The following is an 18,135-nucleotide window of genomic DNA, read 5'->3' on the forward strand; positions in this document are numbered from 1 at the left end:
TGGAGATAAGCTGTTTATCAGTCTCTCTGTCCCAGCTTTGATGCACCTGTACATTTACATTTTAGTCATTTAGCAGACGCTCTTATCCAGAGCGACTTACAGTTAGTGAGTGCATACATTTTTCAGAACTGATTGTTCCGAAAGGGTTCTTCGGCTGTCCCCATAAGATAACCTTTTTTGGTTCCAGGTAGAACCGTTTTAGGTTCCACGTAGAACCCTCTGCAGAAAGGGTTCTACATGGAAGCCAAAAGGGTGCTCCCTGGAACCAAAACGGATTATTCAAAGGGTTATCCTATGGGGACAGCCGAAGAACCCTTTAACCCATAAGAGTCTAAGCCCTGTCTAAGCCGGGGGGGGGGTTCTACTAAGCTATATGGAATTGTTTTAAGAAGGTCATACCAAAGATAATTTCGCTATTTTATTTGGAATTTTAAGACCCTTTGAAGTATAAAAAAATATATATACACTACCAGTCAAAAGTTTGGACACAACTACTCATTCAAGAGTTTTTCTTTATTTTTTTTATTTTTTACATTGTAGAATAATAGTGAAGACATTAAAACTATGAAATAACACATATGGAATCATGTAGTAACCAAAAAAGTGTTAAACAAATCAAAATATATTTGAGATTTGAGATTTTTCAAATAGCCACCCTTTGCCTTGATGACAGCTTTGCACACTCTTGGCATTCTCTCAAGCAGCTTCATGAGGTAGTCACCTGGAATGCATTTCAATTAACAGGTGTGCCTTCTTAAAAGTTAATTTGTGGAATGTATTTCCTTCTTAATGCGTTTGAGACAATCAGTTGTGTTGTGACAAGGTAGGGGGGGTATACAGAAGATAGCCTTATTTGGTAAAAGACCAAGTCCATATTATGGCAAGAACAGCTCAAATAAGCAAAGAGAAATTACAGTCCATCATTACTTTAAGACATGAAGGTCAGTCAATACGGAAAATCTCAAGAACTTTGAACGTTTCTTCAAGTGCAGTCGCAAAAACCATCAAGCGCTATTATGAAACTGGCTCTCATGAGGACAGCCACAGGAATGGAAGACCCAGAGTTACCTCTGCTGCAGAGGATAAGTTCATTAGAGGTAAAATTCTCAGAAATTGCAGCCCAAATAAATGCTTCACAGAGTTCATGTCACATCTTAACATCAACTGTTCAGAGGGGACTGCATGAATCAGGCCTTCATGGTCGAATTGCTGAAAAGAAACCACTACTAAAGGACACCAATAAGAAGAAAATACCTGCTTGGGCCAACAAACACCAGCAATGGACATTAGACCGGTGGAAATATGTCCAAATTGGAGATTTTGGTTCCAACCGCCGTGTCATTGTGAGATGTGGTGTGGGTGAATGGAAGATCTCCACATGTGTAGTTCCAACTTTAAAGCATGGAGGAGGAGGTGTTATGGTGTAGGGGTGCTTTGCTGGTGACACTGTCTGTGATTTATTTAGAATTGAAGGCACACTTAATCAGCATGGCTACCACAGCATTCTGCAGCAATACACCATCCCATCTGGTTTGGGCTTAGTGGGACTATCATTTGTTTTTCAACAGGACAATGACCCAACACACCTACAGGCTGTGTAAGGGCTATTTTACCAAGAAGGAGAGTGATGGATTGCTGCATCAGATGACCTGGCCTCCACAATCCCCCGACCTCAACCCAATTGAGATGGTTTGGGATGAGTCGGACGGCAGAGTGAAGGAAAAGCAGCCAACAAGTGCTCAGCATACGTGGGAACTCCTTCAAGAGTGTTGGAAAAGCATTCCAGTTGAAGCTGGTTAAGAGAATGCCAAGAGTGTGCAAAGCTGTCATCAAGGCAAAGGGTGGCTATTTGAAGAATCTGAAATATAACATATATTTTTATTTATTAATCACTTTTTTGGTTACTTTATGAATCCATATGTGTTATTTCATAGTTCTGATGTCTTCACTATTATTCTGCAATGTAGAAAATAATAAAAATAAAGAAAAACCCTTGAATGAGTAGGTGTCCAAACTTTTGACTGGTACTGTACGTCGATACTATTGTCAGAGGCGACCCGGGAACATTTCCCAGTCCGCGTGATCAAAACAATCTTGAAGCATTGATTCCGATTGGTCAGACCAACGTTGAACAGTCCTTACCACAGGTGCTTCCTGCTTAAGCTTCTGCCTATAGGTGGGGAGGAGCAGAATGGAGGCGTGATCTGATTTGCCGAAGGGAGGGCAGGGTGAACATATTTATTAGTTCAAATGTATGCCGGCACAATTTCCGACACTAGCTGTGAGGCAGCGTTTGAAAGTAGGAAAGACAATGCCTTTCTACTGTTCACACTCAGGGCACGACCGCAACAGATGTGTGTTTGTCATACCACAGATCTCCACATCAGACTCCACTCTGCATATCCGACCATGCCTGCCACAATTACCACTGAGTGAGCTCTGACATGAAATCTGTGATAGGGGCTTGTTTACTTAGTAAGGCTTTGTATCACAGATAACAGTGACAATCTCGTTCTTACCAGGAGGTCAATGGGGGGTGAGCAAAATAGTGGCTAAAAGGGACGAGAGTAATTGAAAAAGATGAGACAGAGAAACCATGCCTTATAAGATTTTCTTCTTTTTTTGTGTGTGCGAGTTCACAGAGAGAGACAGAGCGAGGGAGAGTGAGAGAGAAAGCGAGAGAGTGGAGCGATAGGACGCGAGAACCCCACAGTGAACAGATCCATCAGTCGCCTTTTTCCTTCCTGTATACGTCAATGAAAGTATATTTTTTTATTGTTGACAAACAAGCCTAGAGTGGGGCCAAACTTTTAATATATGGACTCGAATCTGGCCAGTCGATAAAATAATAATCAATTTTCAAACATATAATTATTTTCTAACAAAAATAAGACTTTTATGTTTCAAAGGGATGGTTGATTTTTATATCTATTTTACAATGACCTTGGTTGTTCTTGATTGATCCAGACAGTTTTTAAGTACATAACTTGCTGGACAGGTTCCTTGACATTTACATTTACGTCATTTAGCAGACGCTCTTATCCAGAGCTGTCCTGGCGTCGTGGGGGAGCTTGTCCCACCATTGGGGTGCCAGAGCAGCGAATCGTTTTTACTGGGCTGAGCAGGAACTGTGCTTCCGTAGAGTTAGGGGGGCTAGCAGGCCAGAGGTGGATGAATGTAGTGCCCTCGTTTGGGTGTAGGATCAGAGCCTGGAGGTAAGGAGGTGCCGTTCCCCTCACAGCTCTGTAGGCAAGCACCATGATTTTGTAGTAGATGCAAGCTTCAACTGGAAGCCAGTGGTGTGTGCGGAGGAGCGGGGTGACATGAGAGAACTTGGGAAGGTTGAACACCAGACGGGCTGCAGCGTTCTGGATAAATTGTAGGGGTTTAATGGCACAGGCAGGGAGCCCAGCCAACAGCGTGTTGCAGTAATCCAGACGGGAGATGACAAGTGCCTGGATTAGGACCTGTGCCACTTTCTGTGTTCCTTGAAGCACATTTTGGTGTTTTGGGAGAACAAAACATTTGCCATGAAGGATTCCATTAGCTTCAGTCTACGCTACCTAGGGAAAGCAAAAGAGAACCATTGCTTTAACCTTTTACTGCAATGGGCAAAATCAGGGGCACACAGTGTTTCTTGGTAGTCTTAAACAAATCTACTTTGAAACAAAAGTATACACTTCACACACATGGTTATGGGCTTAAAAAAAGAAGACACCTGTACCATGTCAGATATAGAGTTGGAGTGTACTCAATTTTGAGTTTGCATCCCAATATTACACTTAATATACATCACAGAAGACTGAAATATAACAAAACCGTTGGACATAGAAACACCAAATTTTCAGCGTTTAAAAAATTATTAATGTTTATTAATTATGAAATTATGAAAAATATTAATAACATTCCACCCATGAGGCCACTATAGCGCGATTTGGTCATTTGACTGCAGGAAAGCTACAGCATAATTTGGAGTTGGTGGGGACAGTGAACATGTATAATACAGGAATTACCATAACATCCATACCATTGACATTCATGACCATTACTATAGATTGAGGTTTTCATTAATAATGAAGAGTTCTCATGTAGGGAATAATCATAAAAAGACACAAGCTGTTTTGTGTAACCACAAATGCTACCAGGTCATTCAACTCACCTCTTACATAACATCTGACCTATGGACAACAATCAACAAAGCAAACTTGAGAAAGGTATTGCACATTCATTCATATCTCAAGGCAAATTCTTATCGATGACGACACTGTCCCTCTCCCATCGTCATCCCTCCTATGGCTGTACCCAATCATACTGAAAATGCAGCACAACTTCAGGATACGGTGACAACAATGGCAGAGTATAATTGTCTGGCACAGAGAAGGTTTCCCTTTGGTTTAATGGCACTTGACAGCCCCAACAAGAGGCTCTTAGGTGGAGGAGCTTTGAGACGGGCCCAACAACCCCTTGCCTCTCTCAAATCTGCAGCAAGGTGCCAGGAAGGTGCAAAAAGCAATTTGATGCAAGCTAGCAACAGAGGAGTTTGGGGGAGATGCCTGGGAATGGTACAGTAGAATAATAATGGAGTGATAGGGTGGAGGGTGGAGGGCTGGGGGCAGGAGAGCAGTTGTTATTGGTTTGAAAAGCTTGGTTGACATGAGGGAGGGAAGAGAGGCCGTCATCCATCCTGGGGCACTTTACCCACTCTGTCCAATCAGGATGTACCACTCTCTGTCCTCCCCTGTCCAATCAGGATGTACCACTCTCTGTCCTCCTCCTGTCCAATCAGGATGTACCACTCTCCGTCCTCTCCATGTCCAATCAGGATGTACCACTCTCTGTCATCCCCCTGTCCAGACAGAAGGTAAAGGACTGGCATGGTGGTGGGTGGCAGATGACAACAAGCTGACCTTTAATGGCAAAGACACTTCATTAGTGATTGTGAGATGTGAGCAGATCAGGCGTTAACTGAGAGGTGTTGCTTGACAAGCTTTCAGCTGAGAGGAAATGTGTGCCACGCAGCCAGGCATGCTGCAGAGAGAGACACTGAAACAGAGGGACAGGGAGAGAGGAGAGGAGAGGAGAGGAGAGGAGGAGAGAGAGAGAGAGAGAGAGAGAGAGAGAGAGAGAGAGAGAGAGAGAGAGAGAGAGAGAGAGAGAGAGAGAGAGAGAGAGAGAGAGAGAGAGAGAGAGAGAGAGAGAGAGAGAGAGAGAGAGAGAGAGAGAGAGAGAGAGAGAGAGAGAGAGAGAGAGAGACTGACTCACAGTGATACCAGCAGGGATACCTTTTTCTGAACCAATTATTCTGCCGCTGAGGGATGTGCTCTGCCCAGACAGGGCCAGTGAAGGGAAATCATTCAGAGGGCTCCAAGCTGTAGAGAAGCATGGGGACAGGACCCGAGACCTGGGTAAGGACGGATCGCAAAAAACTACCTGAATGACATGGAACTCACAGAGAAACAACACTTTGGGTTGAAGGTTAAAATAGCTGGATCACCGAACTCTCTATAGGGCTTAAAGATACAATGCAGCTGTTTTTATCTCAATATCAAATAATTTCTGGGTAACAATTAAGTACCTTACTGTGATTATTTCAATTAAAATAGTCAAAAATAAACAAAAATAGCTTCTTAGCAAAGAGCAATTTCTCAAGCAGAGTGGTCTGAGTGGGGTGGGCAAAACTGAAAACTAGCTGCTATTTGCAGAGGTTTGGAACTCTCCTTTTTATTGCTCACCAGGCAGGCCAAAACGCCATCCCGCCAAAACAGACTGAAATTTCAGGCAATCTTTTCAAACAGCTCTTACACTAAAAGGGAATTATCATGATTTTCACAATTTCACAGTATTATTCCAACCTCAATGTGGAAATATATATAAAACACAGGAAAATCATGTTTTTGACTGCAGTGAGCCTTTAACAGTTTATACAGAAGAGAGCGAGAGAGCTTGCACACATGCGTGTGTCGGCGTGCATGCACGTGTGTGTGTGTCTTTGCTGAGTGTGTGCACATGTGCCTGTCTGCCTGCCCCTAGCTCCCGTGGGTTCACCCAGGGTCATTTCTTTAACCATGCTCACCACCTGTGACAAATGCTGCATGATGTTGTGCTGTGAGTCTGACTGAGGACGAGCTAATGAAGTCAATGTGCTTCTCTCTCTGGGCTCAAGGTCAAGTCAATTCTAATAGGCCGTGTGAAGAGAGTGAGAGAGATGGAAGAAATGGTCTATAAGACACCTCATATACAGTACAGTAGCATCATCTGACATCTATCACAGTATGCTTAGTATTCTTCCCAGCCACGTCTTCTCCACAAGGAACACTATATAATCATGGCAAGTTTATATAAGTGCAAATGTGTGTTATTTTGTTTTTCAACTGCAGCAACTTTATAACATCAATCCATCACCAAGGCAACAGTATACTTGACTGACCATAGTCAATACACAATCCTTGATCTATATCTTAAATCATTGTTTTACATAAAGGATATTTTTGATATTTCTGTAATTTTCCTCTGAAATTTTTTTTTTCAAAAGAATACTGTTTGTTTTATGAATTCCATGGCAATTCCATTTCCTTTTGTGGTCGTTATTTGATAACTTTTCTAAAGCATGGCTAAGTGAAAATGAAATTAAACATCACCATCAAATGTCACACCTACTGATAAACAAAGGTCTCAAAGTCTGAAGTTTGTTAATTGTTGTTCTGTGAGTCGGTGAATACACATGGTGATCAAAATGCTGGGTAACAACACGCTCTAGTGGAAGAGGTAGGTCCTTCAGACAGATAGGCCTAACACATGGAATAGTTATCTGCTGCATCATGACCTGTTAATGGCTTTATAATGATGTCCTCTTCCAGACCGAGGGAACGCTTCTGATGGAGAAAAAGCACAACTGCATGAAAAGGTGAAAAGTTATATCAAGGAGATAAAAGAGAGATAGAGGGACGTTATTTAATGTAAACATATCAAGCTTCAGGTTTATAATAATGTGTTGAAGTAGTAAATGCTCATTTAAATTATAATTTAAAAAAAGCCAAATAATTGCTTTGGGGTACTGAATAAAACATGAATAGAACAAGTATTTATTATTCAGTTCTCTGGAAAATATGTATGTATATAAGGATACATTGTACAGTAAGTAGTACATAATCAGTAAACAAAGCACAGAACATACAAAGGAATACACTATAGTCAGTCTATACAAAACACTGAATAATTTTCGGTATAAAAACAAATATATCTTAAGTGCACAGAAACCTGGAAAATAGTTAACCTTTATAATTTTGTATACAATCCCAATGTGTTCCTTTACAATAGCAAAGTAGCAATATATTTGTTGTCATTCTTCTTGCTGCATTTGCACTCAGTCTGAGGAAAATAATTAATGTACAGTATATTGGCATTGTATTGCTATTGAGAGCCATAGCACGTATATAAAACCCAAAGTGGACAAACTGACATTTCCCTGGAAGTAATTTCTGTGTACAAAATGTTAGTTGAAATTAAAATGGAGGGTAAGTGGGGGTGATCTGCCGTTGTAAACTGATAACAGAATGAGTACAGCTCAAAAGGCATTTATATCCCCGGCTCCCCTCCTCTCCTCTCCTCTCTCACCAGACGTTGTGCTGGAAGGCATTCTAGAACCTAATTAACTCCTCTGACATGCTGTGAATTCTCATCTCCCTCCCTGACTCGGATGACTCGGAGATCGACTGATTGAAAAAATCTGATTTCAGTTTCAATCTCCAAATTAGACATGGCAAACAATATCTTGCCGCTAATGCGCACTGATAATCATTCTCATTTTACACAAGTTTGGTGAAAAAAATGGCCTTCATTTATCGCAGCAACAGGCACACACACAAAAACTACTGCACTCTGGGTACAAAAAAATCAATTGACAGTACAAAACATTGCACGACATCAATGAGGTTAAAAACAGAGAGAAATTAGATGAGCTACATCTTGAGAATATGGGTAGAAAAGAAAGCAGTCGTTCTTCATAGCGTGATCTAAAGCTACATCTGATCAACCCTAGTGAGTTAACCTCCTGGGGTAATGGTATTGATTGTCTACTCAGAGCTCAGGGTTGTACTGCAGATGCTGTCACACTAGGCCAGGCCTGTGAAAAAAGAATACTTGTGAAAAAGCCATGATGCGGCCTACTTCTTCTGCACAATGTCCATCAGTCCTGTTATCCGGCCCTCTCAAGCTCTCTCTCTCGCTCTCTCTCTCTCTCCATCTCACAGAAAATTGATCATCCATCATAGCTCTGTCATACGTTGAAAGTGTTGTAGCAGTGGAACAAAGTGCCAGCCCAGCAGTGGTTTGCCTTTTCTCAAACCAATAAAAAGAGTCTCCAACTGTTCTTCTGTGAGACCAAGAGTTTGATTATTGTATTGATTAATGTCAGTGCCATGATGATGGGCAAGGCAGACCAAAGATTGTACCTGCTTATTCACTGACTTGGTAACAAGTACCATATACATAATATTCCATAGAAGTAGCAGAGATCAATCAATGTAACTACTAGCTCTTGTAAATCAGTGGTGAGAGTCCTCTTTGGTAGGTACAGCTCTGAACAACAACAGCCAATCCTTTACTCAGCCCCTGAGCGTCCACCAGAGTCCAGTCAGTCAGATGGTTGAGAGGTTGATCCATACTGAATTGCTGAGGATGGCACTCTATTTTCACATTGTTGGTGGAAGTCTGTATAAATAAAAGTGTGAAATTCACTGGGATATTAGTAGAAAGTAACGGGAGAAGACCGACAGACGCATACAAACAGAGAAAACAAAAACACCCACACAATAAGGTGGGAGGGACATGGGTAAACACAGCCAATCACACAGATCTATAGTCCTGTTCAGACAAACAATAACAGAAATGAGAGCTCTGAGCTGACCTTAGGTATAGATTGGACTGTCAGAACAGCACAGTCTCTGGCTCGGGGTCTGAGTAGCGGCTGGTCACATGGTGATGACCCTGGAATTGGACTGACTCTTTGAGGCCCTTCCTGGAATGGTGCATGCTGGGAGTAGACTTCAGTAGACTCACTGAGGAGAACAGGCCTAGAGCAGGAGAAGATTGGATATCGATTAGAAAGATCCTTATATGATCTAAAGCAGGGGTGTCAATCAAACCAATTGAAGAATTTCTGAAGAACCTTTAATTTAAAAAAAATAACTAAGTGTCTTCCCTGTGTCTAGCCCGCTAACAGTCACCACAACGAAAGCTAGACAGGAACATTAAAAATGTCCCAAAAGAGTGGACAGAATATTTTGTGTGGATCTTGACAGCAAGGCAAGATAACCAATTTGCCGTGTGGCCTCGGTGAAGACCGAATGTGACCCTTAGGGCAAAATTAGTTTCACACGCCTGTTCTTAAGCAACAGAGCTAGTGTTATTCAACTCAGTTCTGAACATCTTTAATTCACAGACAGTGGCATGCCAGTCTAAAAAGGAACATTATAGCTCTCTCACTTCTGCCTTCAAGGTCTTGGTCTCCTGGCTGAATGGACACATCAGTTGAATCCCACTCATAGTTCTCATCCACTGAGGCCTTTCTCCTGAAGAAACACACACACACAAGTGGAAAGTTTGTGATGGCTGATGTTGAAGGACATTTTATTTAATTGGCTATTCATTGTGTTGCATCTTGCTCAATGTGAAAGGGACAATGTAGACAGATAGCAATAGAGATGTAAATAAAGGAAGACTGAAGCACTCACCTTTTCAATGCCTCCATGTCCTGTAGGCGTGTCTCCTCTGTGTTCCCCTGTATCTCCTCGATGGTCTCAGGAGAGCTGGTGAGGGTTGGGGACAGGCAGATGGACAGGCGCCCATTGGGAGGCTCCAGACTCCCCCTGCCACTGCTCTGGCTGGTATAGCTACTGTAGCTCCCCCCTGAGTCTGGCACTCCCCGATGATACCTCCCAATCTCCACCTCTGTCTCATGCCCCCCATACCTCTCCTCTCCTTCCTCCTCCTCCTCCTCCTCCTCTTCCTCCTCCTCCTCTTCTACCACCTCCTGCTTCTCCTCCTCCTGGGGTGGCTGAGAGGTGTGAAGGGGTGCAGGCCAGCTGTAACCCCTGACCAGGGAGGGAGCTGTAGTTCTGCCTCTACAGTGCTCCCTGTGGTCCCTGGGGAGAGAGGCATTCTTCCTGGCCTCCATGCGCTGCACGGACCTCAGGGCCTCCTGGTAGGTGATGGGCCACCTGGAGGCGTCTGGGAAGATGGAGGCCTTTTTGCGGGGGTTGTGGGGGTGGTGGATGGGGCCCGAAGGCACTGGAGGAGGGGTTGGGGGGAGCGGCTGCTGTCTCTCCAGCACCAGTTTTCTTACTTTTGGGATGTGCATATTACCCTTGTATGCTTCATAAAGCTGCTGTGGGGCCCTGCTGGGAGGCTGGGGGTCCTGGGGGGGAGGAGGGGGAGGAGGGCAGGCAGGGGGGGCCTCTGTGTGGTTGGTCTCAGGAGCTGAGGTGAATTCCGGTTCCCAGAACACAGAGTCTGGCCGGATGGAGAAAGGAGAGGAGCAGTTCTCCTGGCTGAGAGAGTCTACCCAGGCATCAGGCGTCAGGAAGTTAACCTGGGATTGTCTCCTGGAGTCTAGACTGTGGCTGCGCTGGTGGTGGCGGTCATCCCCGTTCTGAGAGCCTCCTAGACTGAGGGCCTTCCTGAGCACCGGCCTGGGAGGCTGAATGGTAGCTGGGCTTCTGCCCCAAGGTGACCTCCTGTGCCACTTCTCCCGCTCCTCTCTAGACACTGGGCTCTTTCTGTGGTCCAATGGATGGCCTCTGCGGACTTCTTTTGTGGTTTGCGGTCTTCTGTGGTCTTTCTCGGCCAATAGGTCATGTCTCTGGAGCATTATGGGATTGGTAGGAGGATCCACTGAGCCTTCATCCTCTGGTTCATCCACGCTCATCTCTATACAGTCTAAGAGATCCACCAATGTGTGTTGAGATGGCTTTTCAAATGGCTGTGACCTTGCTAACTCCACTTTCCATGAACCAGGCACTTTGTTGACAGATACATCTGGTTTAGACTTGGAATGGCATTGATTACTCTTGCTGTTCCATTCATGTGACTCTGAGTCATCTCCCTTCATCTCTGTTGACATGTGAGTAGCATCACAAAGCCCTGTGTGTGTCTTGACCCTCGCAGCTTCTTTCCCTTCTTGCCTCTCTAGTGGCTGGTGACTCACCCTCCTCTTAGAGTGACCCTCTGCTCGCTTATCCCTGAGGGGGTGTTGTGTGACAGGTGACAGAAAGGGACATTGAGTGACTGGACGGTCACAGTGGAGGGTCGCTGTCCTCTCAGAGGGGGTGTGATGGGCTGCGACCAGGCTGGTGGCTGAGGTGAGAGGGCTGGCCTCCCAGTGAATATAAGATGGGGACAAAGGCCCTTTGGCCATGCTAGAGCTCCCCAAGTTGGCCTGGGGGTCACAGTGATGGGGGTGATTTTGTGGAGAGGTGCTTTCCTGAGGTTTCCATATGGGATCGCATTCTTCAGTCTCTCTACAGCTCTCCTCATCTCTGCCTGGTCTCTCGCTCTTCCCATCTAAAGTAGCGTTCCTCTCCAGCGTGTACTTCCGTAGCTTTCTCTCCAGCTCCTCTCTCTCCCGGGCCAGCTTCAGACACCTGCTCATGTTGCCCGTCTCCCTCTCATGCTCCATCTGTAGCACCAGGGTGCTGGCGGTAGCGGGCTGGACGGCCCGCTTTAGTGACGTGTATCCTGGGTTGCTCTCCTCCAGGCTTGTCTGGGGGTACATGTCTGAGTTACTGTCTGAGTAGGGACTACTCTTGCCTGGATGTCCAGCAAAACTGTCCTGCTCCCCATCCAGATAGAATCGTCCATGGAGGGAAAGGTGTTTGGCCATGGCCCGGACCCTGGTCGTGGGGTTGGGGTTAGATCCACCACAGGGGGGTAGGTCCACTGAGAGAACAAACGGCGGCTCCCTCCTCACACTCTTCTCAGAGCGAAGGGACACTGACCTCTGGACCCCTGTGGATTGTGGGAAGTCTTTCCTCAGGGATCTCATGTTGTGGGAAATGTGGATGGAGGCCTGGTCGTAGGGCTGCATCATGAAGAGACTGTCAGGGCCTCTGGAGATTAACTCTAGAGGGGAAGTGGGAGAAGAGCCTGTCCTGGGGAGGTGGTGGTGGTGGTGGGGGGCGTAGTGAGGAGGAGGTGGGCGGCAGGAGAGCAGCTGCTGGCACTGGTCCTGGTACTCACCGCGGCTGGGTCTGCCGAAAGAGGAGTGGTCCGACTGGGAGGAGGAGCAGGAGGGGGAGGTGGAGCCAGGATAGTGGGAATGGAGGAGCTTCTGCTTCAGCACACTGTCTGGACTGTTAGCAAGGGACCCGCTACGAGAGAGAGCGAGAGAGCGAGAGAGCGAGAGAGCGAGAGAGCGAAGGGTTTAAAGGAAGGATGAGAGCGAGAGAGAGCGAACAGGGAATATTCACCAGGTCGAAGGGCCACTTTACCGAGCCATCACCAACCATGTCTAGAGATGTTTTGTGAAGACATCTTGAGACATCTTAAGCAAGGTTGGGGAGTAACGGATTACATGAAACCCGTTACATGTTACAGTTTAACAAAAGACTGTAACTGTAATCTGCTACGCTACCAGCAAAAATATTGTAATCAGATACTTTTGAAAAACTAGATGATTACTTCTAGGGTTACTTTAAATTCAGAAAGGATATTTGCGGAAAAACATATTTGACACATTTCTGTTTTCTCAATGACATTCAAATCAGCATTGAAAAAAGGCACAAGTTAAAATTTGTTCCGCCTGAGCGAGTCTGACCACAAGTCAGAGACCACTATGATGACACACTAAAGCGTTTGATGGATCGCAGGAAAAGAGCAGGAATAGGCTTTTGTAGGATACAATGGTGTGACTGCTGTCGGCATCGAAAGTTTATCCAACTTGAATAAACGCTTGGAGGTAAGGACGATACAGATATCACTTATTATTGATATCTACATAGCGCATTGATGTGAATCACACTGCTGCTCTCTCATTTAGTTATTTGAGCCTTACAGATTATGGTTGTTGTGGATGGCTGTTCACAAATATAGATGTGTATTTTAACCCAATTATGGTTGAATTGAAGAAGTTTAAATTGCCTATCGATCATTGTTTTTGCGACCAGTGGACAGCCAGTGAAAGATGCGCTCTTGCAACAGCTGCATATGGATTATTATTTGACCCTGCTGGTCATCTATGAACGTTTGAACATCTTGAAGAACAATCTGGCCTTAATGGCCACGTACTCTTATAATCTCCACCCCGCACAGCCAGAAGAGGACTGGCCACCCCTCAGAGCCTGTTTCCTCTCTAGGTTTCTTCCTAGGTTCCTGCCTTTCTAGGGAGTTTTTCCTAGCCACCGTGCTTCTACATCTGCATTGCTTGCTGTTTGGGGTTTTAGGCTGGGTTTCTGTATAGCACTTTGTGACATCTGCTGATGAAAAAAGGGCTTTAGAAATACATTTGATTGATTTAATTTGATCATGGAATAAAAGTTTGAGGGAGTTCCTAACTTGTAAACTCCTCCTTGGTATTGTGCTCCATACTGTCAAAAACAAGTTTAATTTAAGAAGACCACGACTGGGGTTTTTATTGCTCAATCTAATTTGTGCTGATTGAAAAATAATGTCTATAGGCCTAACGGACACATACTCTGATTCGCATACTTTTAATAGACTTAAAGGGGCAACATGTAGTTGCTACATCCATGTTTGGACTTATAAATTAATGACATATACCCATTGATTCTTGAAGAATATAACTTATAAATGCCTCATGAGCTTAGTTCAACTGTCACACCCCATGAGAACCCAAAATATATACTTGTTTTTCTCTAATGTTTGTAAACATTGTCAATGTAAACAAACAATGTAGCCTTAAAACATGGTTCAAACAATAATGTTGATATGATAGATGGTCAGTCCTTGCAGCTGTAGCTCTGTCTATTCATCTGAGCGTGGTTACATTTCTCCAGGCCCAGCCCTCAGCTTTTTACCAAAATAGAGGCGGGGTGTCCATTTTGTTATTGTTTCAACTGTGGATTCACCCTTAAACCGCTGCAAATTATTGAGATATCAAAGTGTCACCAACAAAAACGTAAACAATAGGGTTATAGCAAATGCAGCATATGGCATACATTTTTCAAATGCAAATAGCACTTTCTCGGTAGTGCTCAAAGCATACCATTCCATGAGAGCAACATTTATTTTTCAATTCGAAACAATGAGCCCAATCAGTCCTCCATGACAACAAAATCATAAACAACAGAGTAGGCTAATAAATCTGTAGTTTTTGGGTTATGCTGAGGTAAAACAATTTGGCTAATCTATACTTCCATATTTATAAGTCCTATTTTTGAAGATCAAGGGTTATTAAATTAATTGAAATGACTGGAAATCTGACAGACTTAGTTTTTTTATGTAAAGATATAACCTAATAATCATATTATTATCTGTAGTAGAACGCAATGGGTTAGAAGAAGCCTACATAACCAACCCATAAAGTAAAATGCAACATCCATTTATGGCCAGCTATGTAAACTCTAACTTTGATTTATCCTGCAATAGATGTTGTTTAATTGGTCATATATATGTGTGTCTTCTTCTAATGCCTCTTAAGGGGAAACTAATCTAAAATTAACTTAAAGTAATCAGATTATGTTACTGAGTTTGGGTAACAATTTTGGACAGATTACATTTAGGAGGTAACCTACCCAACCCAATGTCTTTGAAAAAATTGAAATGTGTCTATAGACACGTCTTGAAGACGTCTTAAGATGCCTTGAAAATACCAGTCTTTTAAAAAATGACATTAAGACAAAGGCGAAGGTTGGGTATGGTACTTTCAAATTTCCTGAAAGTCTGAAAAAAATAGAATCTTAAGTAAAACTAAAATGGCAATGAGAGGGAAAACAATGAAAAAGAATATGGAGGAGAGGGACTTACTTTGAGGAGGGGCTTTTATAGATGGCAGGAGGGAGATCTGAAAGGGCAGGGGGGAAAGATGATGATTCACAATGACACAGTCACCATTGAAAGGAAATCAACGAAAAAATTAAATCAAGCCCAATAATATGAGCCCAATCAAAGCAGCCATAAATGTCCGGAGGCACAGCAATAGGCCATCCCTCAAAGTTAATTACTGGCACATTAATCAGCAACATTAATGAGAAATGACCCTAATTAGCTGCAATGTAAATTACATTAATATATTTTACAACTAAAGTGGGATGGAGTTGACAAGCATGGCATCATGTCTATGCACTGAACTATGATTTATGAAAGAGTATTGGAGGACATCTATATGCTGTATCGTGGTGCTCATAGTGCATGTAATTAGTTAAGTGATAATATTTCACCATCTTTCTTCTTCCTGCGTCGCTGGTCTCTCTTGTGACTGATGATACACACTGTCCCTACGACCAGGATGAGGGCCAAACACAGGAAGGCGACGCCTCCCATCACTCCAGCCAATAGCGGTTCGGGTACAAACTCCAGGAGGCGGGAACTGGCAGGGTACATATCCATCCCTGTGGCATGACCACAACATCAGCATCCATAACACAGAGATTTACCACAACCAAATGTTAACAATGCATTAATTCCCTTACAGTAGATACACTAGGGCAGTTCACCCAATATACAGCATGACAGAATAGAAGCATGATGTCTACCTCTGTTATATCGGTCTTCAATATGTCCCATAATGAAATATTAATATCATGTTAAAAAAGCCAGACTATGGTCTAATTCTAACTAAGTTATTAGCTGCAATATTTCCATCATTCAGACTCCTAATAGACCAGTATTCTCCAGAGGGCTGTTCTAATTATGTGGTGCCAGTGGAACAGAGAGGAGAGAGACTGCCTGCATGGCTCTGCCTGGCTCCCCAGCCTGAAACACTAACCCATGTTGGAGACGTTAACTGATGGACTAGGCTCGCTCAGCAACTCCCCTCGCCGGGACAGCAGCCGCAGCTCGTACACAGAGTCCTAGACACACACATACAAACACACACATAGATACACACACACGGGGAGGACAGAGGGGCAGGGGGATGAAACCATACTTTGTCAACATGGGATTGCGCCTGCAATGCTAATCAGGCTCATCTGAATTCAGATTTAGGGAAGAGAAGGAGAGAGTGAAAAAAGGAGGTAGACAGAGAGGGAAGGAAGGATATACAGTGCATTCGGAAAGTAGTCAGACCCCTTTACTTTTTCCACGTTTTGTTACGTTACGGCCTTATTTTTAAATTGATAAAATTGTTTTTTTCCCCCTCATCAATGTGCACACAATACCCCATAATGACAAAACAAAAACAGTTTTAGAAATGTTTGCTAATTTGTTAAAAATAAAAACAACTGAAATATCACATTTACATAAGTATTCAGACCCTTTACTAAGTACTTTGTTGAAGCACCATTGGCAGCGATTATAGCCTTGAATCTTCTTGGGTATGATGCTACAAGCTTGACACACCTGTATTTGGGGAGTTTCTCCCATTCTTCTCTGCAGATCCTCTCAAGCTCTGACAGGTTGGATGGGGAGCGTCGCTGAACAGCTATTTTCAGGTCTCTCCAGAGATGTTCGATCGGGTTCAAGTCCGGGCTCTGGCTGGGCCACTCAAGGACATTCAGAGACTTGTCCCGAAACCACTCCTGCGTTGTCTTCGCTGTGTGCTTAGGGTCGTTGTCCTGTTGGAAGGTGAACCTTCGCCCCAGTCTGAGGTCCTGAGCGCTCTGGAGCAGGTTTTCATCAAGGATCTTTCTGTACAATGCTCCGTTCATCTTTCCCTCAATCCTGACTAGTCTCACAGTCCCTGCCGCTGACAAACATCCCACAGCATGATGCTGCCACCACCATGCTTCACAGTAGGGATGGTGCAAGGTTTCCTCCAGACGTGACGCTTGGCATTCAGGCCAAAGAGTTCAATCTTGGTTTCATCAAACCAGAGAATCTTGTTTCTCATGGTCTGAGAGTCCTTTAGGTGCCTTTTGGCAAACTCCAAGCGGGCTGTTATGGGCCTTTTACTGAGGAGGGGCTTCCGTCTGGCCACTCTACCATAAAGGCCTGATTGGTGGAGTGCTGCAGAGATGGTTGTCCTTCTGGAAGATTCTCCAATATTCACAGAGGAACTTTAGAGCTCTGTCAGAGTGACCATTGGGTTCTTGGTCACCTCCCTAACCAAGGCCCTTCTCCCCCGATTGCTCAGTTTGGCCGGGCGGACAGATTTAGGAAGAGTCTTGGTGGTTCCAAACTTCTTCCATTTAAGAATGATGGAGGCAGCTGTGTTCTACGGGACCTTCAATACTGCAGACATTTTTTGGTAAACTTCCCCAGATCTGTGCCTCGACACAATCCTGTCTCGGAGCTCTACGGACAATTCCTTTGACCTCATGGCTTAGTTTTTGCTCTGACGTGAACTGTTAACTGTGGGACCTTATATAGACAGGTGTGTGCCTTGCCAAATCATGTCCAATTTACCACAGGTAAATCAAGTTGTATAAACATCTCAAGGATGATCAATGGAAACAGGATGCACCTGAGCTCAATTTCGAGTCTCATAGCAAAGGCTCTAAATACTTATGTAAATAAGAATTTCCGTTTTTTATTTTTTTAAATAAATGTGCTAAAAATTATAAAAACCTGTTTTTGCTTTGTCATTATGAGGTATTGTGTGTAGATTGCTGAGGAAAATGTTTTATTTAATCAATTTTAGAATAAGGCTGTAACGTAACAAAATGTGGAAAAAGTCAAGGGGTCTGAATACTTTCCAAAGGCACTGAACAAAAATACAAACACACATGCAACAATTTTCAAGATTGTACTGAGTTACAGTTCATTTAAGGAAATCAGTCAATTTAAATAAATTCATTAGGCCCTAATCTATGGATTTCACATGACTGGGAATACAAATATGCATCTGTTGGTCACAGATACCTTAAAAAATAGGTAGGGGTGTGGATCAGAAAACCAGTCAGTATCTGGTGTGACCACCATTAGCCTCATGCAGCACGACACATCTCCTTCGCTTAGAGTTGATCAGGCTGTTGATTGTGGCCTGTGGAATGTTGTCCCACTCCTCTTCAATGGCTGTGC

General features: G+C 43.8%; 1 protein-coding gene across 1 annotated transcript in view; it reads right to left on the reverse strand.

The window, feature by feature from the left end:
- Positions 1–7,059: 7,059 nt before the first annotated feature.
- LOC121541732 (protein turtle homolog A-like) overlaps positions 7,060–18,135 on the reverse strand; it is a 38,957-nt gene continuing 27,881 nt past the window's right edge. Inside the window, exons 16-22 of the mRNA XM_041851003.2 lie at positions 15,941–16,025; positions 15,393–15,563; positions 14,980–15,016; positions 9,732–12,365; positions 9,484–9,569; positions 8,906–9,071; positions 7,060–8,709 (exon numbers count right to left, since the gene is read on the reverse strand). Coding sequence (XP_041706937.2) covers positions 8,926–9,071; positions 9,484–9,569; positions 9,732–12,365; positions 14,980–15,016; positions 15,393–15,563; positions 15,941–16,025 — 3,159 coding nt within the window. The 3' untranslated portion in view covers positions 7,060–8,709; positions 8,906–8,925. The remainder of the gene's footprint in view (positions 8,710–8,905; positions 9,072–9,483; positions 9,570–9,731; positions 12,366–14,979; positions 15,017–15,392; positions 15,564–15,940; positions 16,026–18,135) is intronic.

This window comes from Coregonus clupeaformis, chromosome 27, assembly GCF_020615455.1.
Source record: "Coregonus clupeaformis isolate EN_2021a chromosome 27, ASM2061545v1, whole genome shotgun sequence".
NCBI lineage: Eukaryota > Metazoa > Chordata > Actinopteri > Salmoniformes > Salmonidae > Coregonus > Coregonus clupeaformis.